Raw genomic sequence first — 13,124 nt, 5'->3', positions numbered from 1 at the left:
CGTGCTTCATTGACCAGCCCCTGCTTGTCATCTTCTGGGACCCCCTGAGCTGCCCTCCAGGAAAGGAGCGTGAAGGGGGGGATCCTGCCTGGACCATCAGGGCTGCCGTGCCGTCTTGGAGCAGGATAAAGATGGTAGCTGCAGGGGCGGCATTTTGTTTGCTGAGATTTTGTGACTCGAGGTCGACTTCTCTTGGCGACAAGATGGGTTTGATTGTCTGCATGAGAGCCCACCCACCCCCCCGCCGCCCCGCGGCAGGACCCACCCTCTGGCTGGGGCGGCCGGCTGGGCTGGGCGCCCTCCCGTGGGGAGCACGGACTCCCCGAATTCCGGGCCATGTGTGCTGTGCCTTTCACAGCCCCGGATGCTGATTTGGAATTAAATACCGACGGGCCGCCCCTGACACGCTGGAAAACAGCAGCTGCTTCTGTTCCCAGCAATTTCTTCTTCCTAAATTGAAACATCATTTTCTTTGTTTTTCTTTTGACAGAAATGTGGTTTCATCTTAAAGGGAGAAATAAAAGAGCTGTAAAGAGATTTGCTGACTGAGGGGAGAGAGAGCCTGGGAGAGGGGCAGCGCCTGGGTGCAGCTGTTCTGGGGGTTTGGGGAGCATGGGACCCTTCGTCCAGCCCTCGTGGGAGTGAGGGCTCCCTCACCCTGCACCCCAAACATGGCTGGTCTCTGTCAGGGCCTCCTCAGACCCCAGATGGCATTGCCCCACTGGGCTTGATGAGAGGTTGGGGGCACCTAGAATCAGTTTGCGGGAGTCCTTCTGTCCCTCCACAAGAGTTGTGATGGTGTCAGAACCTCAGGGGCACCCATTGCTGCAGCCGAGCCCTGGGCCAACCTCAGGCTCAAGGACTCCAGGGTCTAGAGGAGGTAGGAGAGGAGGCCAGGCTTATGAGAGTTCCTAGGGGGACCCTGAGGTGGGAGGTCCCGCTTTGTGAATGGGCTCTGGCCTTTGGGCTTCTGGAGGGTGAAGGAGAGAGTGACAGCCCTGCCCAGCTCCTTTGAACTCAAATGTGGGCTCCCTAGGGCTCCTGCTCTGGGTTTGCCCCAGATGCCTTGCCAAATGGATACCAAGCAGGATGGCCTTGGATGACAAGGCTAAGAGCAGAAACCACATGGAGCGCTCAGCACCAGAGTAGTGGCCTCTTTGCTACACCTGGAGGGGACTGTGGCCTGTGGTAGACCATGCCCAAGGTCAGGGAGCTGACCCCCTCCTCTCTACTGCGTTCTTTGGGTGTACTCTCATGTTGGCTGAATGCGCCTGCACTGCCTCGCTTTCTGAGCCCAACTCTCCCTTGTACAGAGAACCTTTCTTGGTGTGTCCCACCCGAGGCTTATGTGGTTTTCGAGAGCCCCTTGGGTCTTCTGACCAGCATCCTCCCGGGAGGACCGTGTGCCTCTGCAGGTGCCTCTGCCAACTCCAGCTGCCTGGGCGGGTCGTCTCTGCAATCATGTGCCAAGAAGCTGTTCTTGTGTTTATGCAGCTGTGTGTGAGAGCATGACCCACACCTTCCTTGGTGGGCTCTGCCCACAGCAGGCAGCTCCAGGACCGGATTGGGCCGGCCCAAGCCCCCAGACCAGACACGCTGACCCAGCCTTCTCAGGCAGGACACTGTGTTCAGAGCTCATGGAAGAGGAGGGGTGGGCCAGGAGCCTCCTGCACCCCCATCCCTGTGATGCAGGCTCTGGAACCCCCACTGCTCACCTATCTCTAAGCTCCCACAGTGGTTAGCCTCTGGGGCTCCCACCCTGCTTTCCCACCAGGTGTGGGCGCCAGGCCCGAGCTGGGCTTGGAGGGGTGCCCAGGGGCACGATGGACGCCTCTGCTCCTGCAGGAAGGCCTGGCTTGTCTGGACTGCTCCATCTTTCGACTTTTGACTGGCTTGATCGTGTTGAGGGAAAATTGGATGGGGGAGTCCAAGAAAATGGAAAGGCAAAGCCCTGGGGCAGCTGCCAGGGCTTGAGAGGGAGAGGCTTGCTGGTTTTGGATTGGTATTGACCTAGAGATCCTTTCGCCATCTGTCGCCTCTTGCTTTTCCAACGAGAACACATTCATTCCATGGGGAGCTACTCGTTAACCCAAGCACGCTTCTCCTCTGTCCAGCGTAACTGTACTCAGGTGCTCCTCCAGCTACCATCCACACCACTCATTCCTTCCCTCTCACCCATCCATCGATCCACCCATCCATCCCATTAGTCTCATCCATCATCCACCCACCACACCCACCCATCCATCCAATTTTCTATCCATTTGCTCACACAGCTGCCTGCTCTCCCATCAGTCAGTGCACTTTCCTTTCCCTTATGCACCCTCCCAGCTTTCCATCCAGCCAGGCTCTCTCCTCCATCCATTCACCCATCCATCCATCTTTCAGTCTTTCCTTCCAGGCACGCAGCTTGAAGATCCTCTCCACACACTCCATCCGCCTTGTTTATCACGGCATCACAGTGCCTTGCACACTGACTGGCACATGCAAGGTGCTCCACATCCACCCTTTCATTCACCAGATGTTACCCTGCATACCTAGTGGTCAGGCACCATGAGGGGTCCTGGCATGTGAGGCACGAAGTGCACAGAGGAGGCGGAGGATGTCCCCCATTGCCTGGTCAGCAAGCCCCATGGTGGATGGAGGGAGGGGGACAGCGGGAGGGAGCAAAGATGGGCAGTAGTTCTAGCCCGAGCCACTGTATGACTTGGGGACTGTTACCTTCTGGGGAACATGTTGGCTAAAATGCCTTTATGTGGATCTTAGGGTGGTGTGGAGTCTGGGCTACAGAGACACCTGCGGCTGGTGGCAGGGAGACTGTAGGCATCAGAGGAAAGGCCGTGCAGACCGGGCCCCCGAGGACAAAGCCCGGGCCCGACACTGGGTGGCAGAGATGAGATGGACCCAGTGGGAGGCAGGGAGGAGATGGTCCCATGGTGACTGGGAGCCCACAGGGGTCATCCGCATACCTCAGCACATGGTAACATGGAGTGGGGTCCCCATGGATGTGGGATGGGGGTGAATATGAGAGGAAGTGTGGATGGCCTGTGTGAAGAAGGCCTCCCTTCTGTGACAGAAGGCCTGAAATTGGGTTGGAGTTGGGCAGGAAGGGCATCAACATGAGCTCCCCAAAGAGAATCCCACTGCGGAGGGGGCTTCCTGATGCAGGAGGTGGGGGACTTGGCGGGCACAGGGGGTGTGGCTGATCAGTTCTGGTGCAGGGCTGGGACTCAGGAACTCTGAGGCCTTCTTTTGTCCCCTTTCTTTATGACCTCTGAAGGGGGGAACAGGGTGGTCAGTGAGCAGGGAAGGAGGTGGGGTGCTGAGGGTGAAGTGCTGGGGGCTGTGCCTCCTATCTTCAAGGTGCAGGCAGGGCAGTGTCCTGGCAGGGCAGCACTGGTGGTTTTGCACCAGGGGCCAGCCTGGCATACAGGTGAGGCCGGGGTTACAGGGACATCTGACTGGGTAGTATGCTGAGGAAACGGGAGGTCTGAGCAGGGCAGGGTGGTCTTGTGAACAGCCAGAGGTCCCTGTGGGATGGGAGCCACAGGCAGGAGAGGGAAGGGGGCCCGCCACAGCCCCCCAACCAGGCAAATTCACAGAGGCCTCCTTCCACATAGGCCCCAGACGTCCACGCTTTGGCCAGCAGCCCGGGGGCTCCTGTCATCCTTGTAGACAGGGAGGCGCTGCACACCCTCGAGGAGTCACCATGGACACCTGGCCCGCTCCTGGAGGACAGGGACAACTCGACAACTCGTCACTGCCATGGAGCCTACCCTGACCTCCCGTGACACCGTGTCTCCCAGAGTTCAGAGCTGGGCTGAGGGCCATCACAGACAGTGGCCCGAGACACAGGCTTGGGGGCTGCCACCCCCTCAGGACCTCACTGCCTCACCTCTGAAGTGACAGCTGGGGGGGGGGGGTGCGGGGCTGTCCTGAAGTGCAGGGAGGGGTTTCCAAGCTGTGAGGCACAAGGCTTTAGTGTTGGGGGACACTGTGTGAACAGGCATGTGGGGTGCTTTTATTGAAACATGGAGCACACTGTGGGTTACAGTCCAAGTCCGCCCAGGGCCATCTAGGAGACCATGCCCCCTGCCCTGCCCAGCTCCGGGGCCACCTCTAGCCCGGGGTCTCCAGGCCCTCTCCAGGGGCGCTGGGTTGATTTGTGGCCTTTGCCGAGAGCCGCACGTGCTGGAAGGCGGTGGGCAGCAGGCGACCCAAGAACGGAGGAGATGTCACATCCTGAACCATGATCACGTACTCTCCTGCAAAAGAGGGGTGCATGTTCTCAGGGAGACTCCCAGTGACAGGGATGGGCAGCAGCCCACATCTCTGGGGCTTGCTGAGGGGACAGCAACTCTGCCAAGGGCTGCTGGGGGAACCCTGGAGACCCCTTCCTACTCAGGCCTTACTCCCCAAAGCCCTCAGCTGTCAGAACCTCTGCTCCTGACCCAACCCTGAGCCCAGTGGTCACTGTCCCAGGACCTGCCTGAGCCTCGGCCACCTCACCATGTGTTTCCTGGGCATCATGTGTTTCCTTGGCATAGGGTGACTGCTCTGTGACCCCACCCAGGGTTCATGTCCTCACTGGTACCCTGCTGGGGTGCCCTGAATATAGGTGAATCACTGGTTCTGAGTGAGCAGAGCCATCTCCATTCCAGCCTGGCACCATGTAGGGTCAAGAATGAGGAAGAGGTTGGGGGGGGGGGTCCTGAGTTTCCCACAAAGGCAGAGACCCTACTCTCAGCTGACTCGGGACATGTGCTAACTGGAAGAGTTTGCTTTCAAGAAGACTTCCTGTCTTTTTAGGAGGAAAAGAACTAATTTTTGCTAGAATGTTTACAGAAAAAACAGACGCTCTGAAAACAGGGCAGTCCAGCTGGTTCTGAAGCCTCAGTGGCCCATGGGCAGCAGGCAGGGACAGGAGGGGCCGTTGAGTGGGCCGGGGGTCTCAGGGCAGGAGAGATGTTGTTGGCCTCGCTCTGGAAGGCAGCCCCCCTGGAGGGGTACTTGGGGCTTCTCGGGAGCAAAGGAAACCCGCTTTTCCTTTTGGCTGTCTGTAAACTGTCTGGAGAGCTTCAAAGTTGGAGAAGCCATAAAAAAGAAAATAAAAAATAACAAAAGTGCGGTTACCATGGAAACCACCCTCTCCCCCTCCTCTGGGCCTGCGGGCTGGCACTGAAGCGTGGAAAAAGCTCACCGGCCGCAGCTCACACCAGGAATGTGGCCTCCTCGGAATCGGGGTTTGGGGGGGCTGTTAGAGGTAGGGGGTCCATGGCAGAGAGCAGGCAGCAGCCTGGACACCAGGCCTAGAGACCGTGTGCTTCATCTCGAGGTCATCCTTTGACTTGGCCGTGTGCGGCTGCCCGCATCCCTGGTGTGAGTGGGCCTTGGGGTCTGGAGGAATGTGCTGGGCAGGGCCAGTGCCTTCAGTCACAGCCATGGGGCTTGGGGGATCGGGCTCGGGGCTGGCCAGGGGGGCCTGTTCCTCGGCCCATTGGGCGTGGGCCGTGGCTGGGGTGCAGGGGCCAGCCTGGCGCGCATCCTCAGGCAGCCTTCCTGGCAGGCCAGCCGAGGAGAGCAGTGCATGGCAACCGCGCCATGTTTCCAAGCAGCGCCGGTTTCTAGGCGTTCCCGGGAACACACAGCTCAACCAGGCGGGGCCGACGGTGCCAGCTGGGGAGCGCGTGAGCTCACAGTGGGCATCGGCCGTGGGGCCTGGCACTTGGGACCTGAGCTGGGGGCCACTGCGTTGACCTCAGAAGCCACCTGTGTCCAGTTCCAAGCCTGGTGGGGTGGGGTCGGGTGGGGTGGGGATCTTGGTCCTGGGCTGAGTCCTGCCTAAGTCAACCCCCTCAGGCCTGCAACTCATCCTAACTCTGGAGCTGGTCACAGCCTGAGAAATAGCTCCCCCAAATGATGCTTCTCTGGCGGTGGGTGACTGCGTGAAAGACGCCAGTTCTCCACATGCCATGGACAGTGCTGGCTGTTCCTCTGGCAGCCACCATGAGCTCACCCCACTGCCCCTCACACCCCACCTTCAGGGTCTGGGATATGGGGGGTCTGACCAGCAGGGCCGCAGTGCATGCTGGGCCCTGTGGAGAGGTCTTGTGTGACTGTCACCAGGACGAACAAGTCAGCAGGACAGTCAGCTGGAAGGGCTGCAGGGACGGGTGGTGACGGGGCCACTGCCCTGACCCTGGCTTTGCCAGTGGGGCTGGCCACCTGTGTGATCAGGCTAGCTCTGTGACTGCAGGAGGTGCCAAGTCCACTGCTCAGGGACTGCAGCCTCCTGATTGAGTGGCTGAGCTCGGTGGCCCTCTCTCTGGGGTGGTCACTCCTGTGGGAACTAGTTGTCCCTTCGCTAGTGTGGCTGGCTCTGCTGTCTCCTTCTGCAGTGCCCTCCTCTCTCCAGCCCCTCTGCCTTGGACATCCAGGGCCTTCACGGCTCTGCGACACCATCCAAAAGCCCTCTCCGTTGGCTTGTCTCCCAGATATGACTGAGTCAATCTTCTCCCCGCCCCTACCGGCCAACATGCTGTCTTCTCTCCACCATCCACGCCTGCTCCAGGGGCGCCCTCTGCCTGTTCTGGCCCCTCCGGGCATACACTCTGCCGGCAGCCAGACCCTCCTTCTGGCCCTCTCCCTGGTCACTACAGGCATGCTTTTGACACACCACTAGGCAAGCTTGGAAAATATTCAGCAGGTGCTCAGGAGGCATTCAGCAAGCGCTCAGTACAAACTCTGAGGACTGATGGTGGGCTGCTCCGGGTCTCCCACTATCTAGGTGGATGGTGGAGCCAGAGCCGTATCCCTCTCCTCAGGTGTGTGGGGGCACACGGGATGCACCACAGACACGTCCATCTTAACCCTAATCCTCCAGGCCTCCTCCAGGGGGTCAGATCCCCTGAAGAGTGGTCAGTGATGTCTTCTCTTTCTCTGCTGCCCCGGGAAGAGCCTGCATTTCTGTGTCCTCAAAAGGAGCCCGGTCCAAAGGCACCGCACATTTGGTGTGTGGCACAGGTGGGTAGGGTGTGGGCGAGGGGCTTTGGGGAGGTGCACTGCAGATGAGCACCTGCACACAGATGGATGGGGGTGCCCATCACACAGAGCTCCTGAAGGTCAAGTTCATTCTCCATAGAGTGAGGGAGAGATTCGAGGTCTGAGAGAAGCACACGGCCCACTTGGAGGCCATGGGGACCTTGGGTCCTTCCTTAGTCCCTTGCACCAGTGTCGTGGGGGCTCCGAGCCCCAGGATTCCTCTGTGGCTCATGGATGTTATAAATAACATGACCGGAAAAGCCCACGGGGCCAGCCCTCTGTGGGAGCCTGCAGCTCTGTGGGGCCAGAAGGGCTAGGGCCGGGGAGTTGTCAGAGGAGGACGTCCCTAGAGAACCCCAGCTGAGAGCTGGCTGCCTGGCTTCAAGCCCAAAGCAAGGCCGAGCCAGAGCCTCACCCTCCATGCAGCTCTGGGGTGGGGTCCCACTGCCCCCTGGACTCTCCACTGGGTCCCGCTCTGCTGAGAGCAGTGGTAGATGGAGGCAGCTCCTGGGGGTGCCCAGAGAGCTAGTGTGGGGAGCAGCTGGGAGCACCCACTGAGTTCTCCAATGTCCTGGGTGCCACTTGCATGTGTGCAAGGGTCCGACAGCTGCTGTGTGTGAAATGATGGTCACAATCAGGGCGTCGGCAGAGCATGGGCAGGAGGGGGTCTCTCTCTAGTGTCGTCCTGGCACTTCCGGTTGTGGATGGCAGCTGGAGGCTGGCCCTGCTCAGCAGCTGTGCCCTTGTCTCCATTCCCGGGCAGGCTCTGCCCACCTACCTGGATAAGCTGTTGCCATTGGTCCTGCTGTGGCCAGGTCTGTAGCTTTGGATGTCCCTTCAGGCCTGCAGAGAGAAGAAAAGGCGGTCTGTCTGTGCAGCCTGGGGCCTGGCAGCACGCCACAGCCCCCGGCTGCCGGGCACGGGCTGGATGGCGGGGTCCTCCTATCCTGGGGCAGAAACTGAGAGCTCTGAGGACAGTGATGCCCCAGCACAGCTGCCCTGTTCTCCTAGCACCAGGGTGCAGCCCTTCCCTGGGTGGGATGCAGTGGGCTGTCCACTGAGTGGGCCCAGGTGTCCATGTCCTATGTGATCTGCCCCAGTTCTCCTTCAGGCTGAAGGGCTCACTCATTGCTGGGCACTAGGTGCTTTCAGGGACCGGTCCTCACTTTGCTGACTGGGGCTGCCTCCCAGGGACCTTGCTGAAGAGCTGTCCCCGAGGATAAAGGATCACAAACCACACAGGGCCCGGCTGAGGTGCCAGCTTGCGGGAAAGCTGGTTAGGAATGGGATTGGTTTTTTTGTAATGCCCATTAGTGCCACCCCAGGATTCAAGACCAGCTGTGGAGGGGGTGGGGCTGCACCAACAGTATGTGTTCATTTGGAGAGACCCTTAGCCAGTCCCCTGGAGGAGGCAGGTGGGGTGAGGGAGGTCACTCCCTCTGAAGGGCTCCCTTGTCCTCTTCCCCCAAGAGACACCCCATCAGGGATCCAGCTCTCAGACCCAACATCTCGACAATGTGGGTCATGATTACCTTATGCTTCCAGCTTGACTAGAGGTCTGTGCAGACCCCACTACATTCAGGGGTATTGAAGAGGTTGGGCATGACGATGGAGGGAAAGTGTCAATGTCCAGGGGAGGCCCTGGTCTGCGTCAGGGAGCAGATGGGCTGTGAGGACCCACTTGGTGGGGTGGAGCCAAGAGCTGTGACTAGCCTGCACGTGTGTTCTTGCTGACCCCCAGGGCACACGTCACAGGTGTGTGGCCCCAGGACGAGGCCCTCCATTGTGTCCCTCTGCTCTGGGACCAGGAGCTGGCGCAGAGTGACAAAGTCTGCTTTGAAGCTAAGGTCTCACTTTCTGGGTCAACAAAGGCCCCAGGTGTGGTGGGTAAGGCTGTGCCCTGAATGGTCCGCTCACACAACTGGGGACAGAGGGGCCCCAGTGGTCCGTGACTTGAGGCTTTTGGTCTCACACATAGCTAGGGTTGGACGACTGTGACCCCCGGTGTGGGCAGCATGGGCTTGGCCAGATTCCGACTCCTGGCTCAACTTAAATCCTGTGTCCCCAGCTTGGGCAATAAAAAAAAAGGCACCAGATTCAAGAGTTGCTTCGCTTGGTGTGGGGGGAGCGGCCAGAGGACCACTCCTGGGAGTCGTGTTAAGGATTCCAGAGCACGGGGGAGGGGCAGCAAATAAATAATTGAGCAGCAAGAATAACTGGAGTCTGTCGGGCTGCCAGCTTGAAGAGAAATAAACGGGGTTACAAGAATCCTAAGAGTTTTTACAGAACCCCCAGGGCTTTGAGAAAACAGACACCGAGCCAGTATGGCGCGCCGAGGTCCTGGCATGCAGAGGCAGAAGCGGGCCGAGCAGGAGGCAGTGAGCAGACCGTGAAGGCCAGGCTGCCCCCCGTGTGGGCACAGTGCCCCAAGTGACTGTGGTTATGTGGGGAGGGGCATCCTGGCTGGGGAAGGGGTATTTAGGGCAGTACCTCATCTCTTGTTCCCCAAGGCCCTCCATGTTCCTTGGAGGGTCAAGGACATGTGCACCTCCTGGAGTGTAGCAGGGCTCAGGGCGAGAGGTCAGGAGAGGCGTCACCGTGCACCCTGATGCATGGGCTGGTGCAAAGCTGGTCAGGAGGCGGGGCCACGAAAGAGCAGAGGGATGGCCAGCGATGTGGGTGTTGCTGGGAGCATGGAGATTCGGCTAGACAGTGCTGAGGGCAGCGGTGTGAGGTAGGGATTCTGTTTGACTCCAGGAACGTTAACAGGGCATTTGCTCTTTATAGAATGCCAAACTCCATCTCCAGGAATTGGGGCTGGAGTGGCACTAGTGGGAATGGTTAGCAAGCTTCCTCTTGGAATCAGTGCTGCCTCTGACTCAGCAGAAAAGGATGCTGTGGAGACCAGGACCCATGGAGGGAGATAAGGGCATGGGGGTTGAGGAACAGGAGCCTGGGAGCTGTGTGCAGGACACCAGAAATGGGCCAGTGTCCCAGAGTGAGCCCAGAGCTTATAGGGGAGCCCAGAGCTGTGCCAGGGGTCTCTGCCCACGAGGTCATCACTCTCAGTCCCTGCATTTCTACACTCAAGGTCCGTTCTTTAGAGGGCTCTGGTGGTGTAGTCCACAGGGACTGGCACTGCTAAGCTCACAGCCATGCCTCTCTGATGATTTAAATCTACCAGTGGCTCAGAGAGAGAAAAAGGGACAATCTCTGTTTGATTGTTGTTGTTATGTGGTGTTGAGTCAGAGCTGACTCATAGCTGACACTATAGTGGGTTTTCAGAGGCAGTAAGAGCACATGGGAGGAGATAGCCTATTTTCTCCCATGAAGCAGCTCGTGGATTTGAACCATGTGCCTTTGGGATTGTACTGTAGCTTCTTGCCCGTAGGGCACCAAAACCCCAATATTTTGCTTTGATGATAATTGAGAGATTGCTCTGAGGTCCAGTCTTGACTCTGTGGGTTTATGCTCTTCATCACACCTGAAAATATTTTGGCTGTTATTTCTACAAATATTGTTCCCGTTTCTTCTTGTCCTATATAGCACTGGTCTGTTCATTGGCTGTACAGAGGTAACTCATGGTTGCTGTGATGCTAAACACCATGACACTGATGTGACAAATGTGATAATGGTCACCCATGGTGGACAGTGTTTGGTGGAGCTCCCAGATTAAAACAGGCTTGGAAGCTGGAGTGGCATCCACTTCTGAAATGGCTTGCCTCCAGAAACTCTGTGAACTTAGAGAAATGATGAAAGATATACAAGTATCAGGTCTTTCATTCATAGGGTCACTATGAGTTGTCTACGACTTGACAGCACTTAACAACAGCAACAACAACAACAACAACAACTTCTTATCCTCCTTTTTGAAGACCTCCAATTACACATATATTAGTCTGTTTGGCGTTTGACATATTGCATTGGTTAAATCTGCTGACAAGGACCTCTCTAAGGTGTTAAAAAGCAATGATGTTGGTTCGAATCCACCAGATGCTCTGCCGGGAAAGGAGGGACAATCTCCTCCTGTACCAGTCAGATCTGGTTTGACGGTACACAGACACACAAAATAATAATATAAAAAAAAGCAATGATGTCAGCTTAAAGACTAAAGTCCATCTGATTCAAGCATCATCTTTTCAACCTCTTGTGATGCACATGAAACATGGACAGTGTGTATGGATGGCCTTTGAGTTTGTGGTGTGGGAGGACTGAATATGCCATGGACAGCCAAAAGAACAAACAAGTATGTCTTGGAGAGAGTGCAACCAGGGTGCTCCTTGGAGGCAAGGATGGTGAAACTTCATCTCACATATTTTGGCCATGTTATTAGGCGGGGTCAGTCCTTGGAAAAGGACATCACGCTGGGAAAAGGTGGAGGGCCAAGCAGAGAGAAGAAGACCCTCAACACTATGGATTGACACAGTGACTGTCATAACAGGATCAAGTATCTCAGAGATGATAAGGATGGCATCGGATAAGGCAGGGCACAGATTCATTGCTGTTACAACTCATAGTGACTGGATGTGTGTCATAGTGATAGGAAATGTGTCAAAGAGAACTGTATATATATCTGGTCGCTGTGAGTTGTATTCTACTTGATGGCGTCTAACTACAACATGATGTCTCACATTTCATGATGCCTTGCTACTTTTGGGTCTTGTTTTGGTCTTATTTGGGGCTTGAGCTCTTCTACCTAGAAGATTGTGCTTCCAACCCAAAGATAAGCTATTCAAATCTACCAGCAGCTCTGTGAGGAAAAGATAAGCACTCTTCTTTGCAATCAGAGCCTCTGAAAACCCACTGGAGGCTTAGCTATGAGTCCTTCCACCACCACAGCAATGCCTTTGACTTTCATATTCCCCCTCCCTCTGTGTTTTGTTCTGAGTTGCGTTTCTCTACTTTTCATTTTTGGGTTTTCTCCCTGCAATTAATTTTGAATTGTATTTCTACAATCTTTTCTTTTATAATTCTAGCCTATTTCAAAGGCACGGGGTTCAAATCCACCTGCTGCTCCATGGGAGAAGAACAGGCAATCTTCAGTGCGGTCTGCTTCCTCTGAACACCTGCTGGAGATTCAGTCACAGGGCAGTTCTGACTCCATGACACACAACAACATATTAACCAACGGCAGCGTCACAATTTAATCTAATGTCTAACCTGCCATTAACCCCTCTTAATGTATTTCATCTCGGGTTAAGTTTACATCTCTCGAAGTTTGAGTTCTGTTTATGGCTTCCGAGTCTCTGCCCCATAGTTCCTCTGGCTTTTTGAGCATGTGGTGGAAAGCTGCGATTCTCTGAGTCTGCCTGTCTACCAGTCCTTCGCTCTGTGTCTTTTTTGGATTGGTTTTGATTGATCTATCTTCCTCTTCGTTGCAGGTATTGCTTTCCTGCTTCTTCTTTGTACGCCTGGTAATTTCTGACAAGACTTTTTTTTGACATTGTTAATTTTACCTTGTTGGCGGATGGCTATTTTTGTGCACCAGTGAATAGTGAGCTTTGTTTTGGAAGGCGTTTAAGTGACTAAGGAACAGTGTCTTCCTTTGAGCTTTGCTTTTAAGCTTTGTTCGGTGGGTCCAGAGCAGAGCACATTCTAGGGTTAAATTTCCCCACTCCTGAGTGCTCTACCCAATTTGCTAAGAATTCAGCGTTTTCCTGATCTAGCTGTTGTGTAGAGGACACTGTTCCCAACCCTATGTGCACCTCAGTCTGTGCCCTTGAATCTTTCCAGGTGGCTACGATGTCAGTCTAGAGACTAAGGTGCGTCCGATCCAGGCCATGGTCTTCGCAGTTACTTGCTATGCATCAGAGAGCTGGACAATGACTAAGGATGACAGAAGAATAGATGCTTTTGAGTTGTGGTGCTGGAGAAGAGTCTTGAACATACCATGGACCACCAAGAAAACGAATAGGTCTGTCTTGGAGAGGGTGAAACCAAGTTTCTCCTTGGAGGCTAGGATTTTGAAGTTCTGTCTCACATACTTTAGGCACGTGGCCAAAAGGGACCGATTCTTGGAGAAGGACATCATGCTCAGAAGGGTGGAGGGACAGTACAGGAAAGAGGAAGACCCTGGTTGAGATGGA

At 55.9% G+C, this 13,124-nt stretch overlaps 1 protein-coding gene across 1 annotated transcript in view; it reads right to left on the bottom strand.

The window, feature by feature from the left end:
* Positions 1-4,116: 4,116 nt before the first annotated feature.
* The window catches only part of MORN1 (MORN repeat containing 1), a 135,407-nt gene continuing 126,399 nt past the window's right edge, over positions 4,117-13,124 (bottom strand). The window contains exons 14-17 of the mRNA XM_006885931.1: positions 7,731-7,881; positions 7,454-7,545; positions 5,302-5,556; positions 4,117-4,262 (exon numbers count right to left, since the gene is read on the bottom strand). Of these exons, the coding sequence (XP_006885993.1) occupies positions 4,117-4,262; positions 5,302-5,556; positions 7,454-7,545; positions 7,731-7,881 (644 nt within the window). The remainder of the gene's footprint in view (positions 4,263-5,301; positions 5,557-7,453; positions 7,546-7,730; positions 7,882-13,124) is intronic.

The sequence above is a fragment of the Elephantulus edwardii genome, unplaced genomic scaffold (genome assembly GCF_000299155.1).
Source record: "Elephantulus edwardii isolate Elephantulus edwardi_28Jun2011 unplaced genomic scaffold, EleEdw1.0 scaffold00045, whole genome shotgun sequence".
NCBI lineage: Eukaryota > Metazoa > Chordata > Mammalia > Macroscelidea > Macroscelididae > Elephantulus > Elephantulus edwardii.
This window is presented reverse-complemented; position numbering and strand designations above follow the sequence as displayed.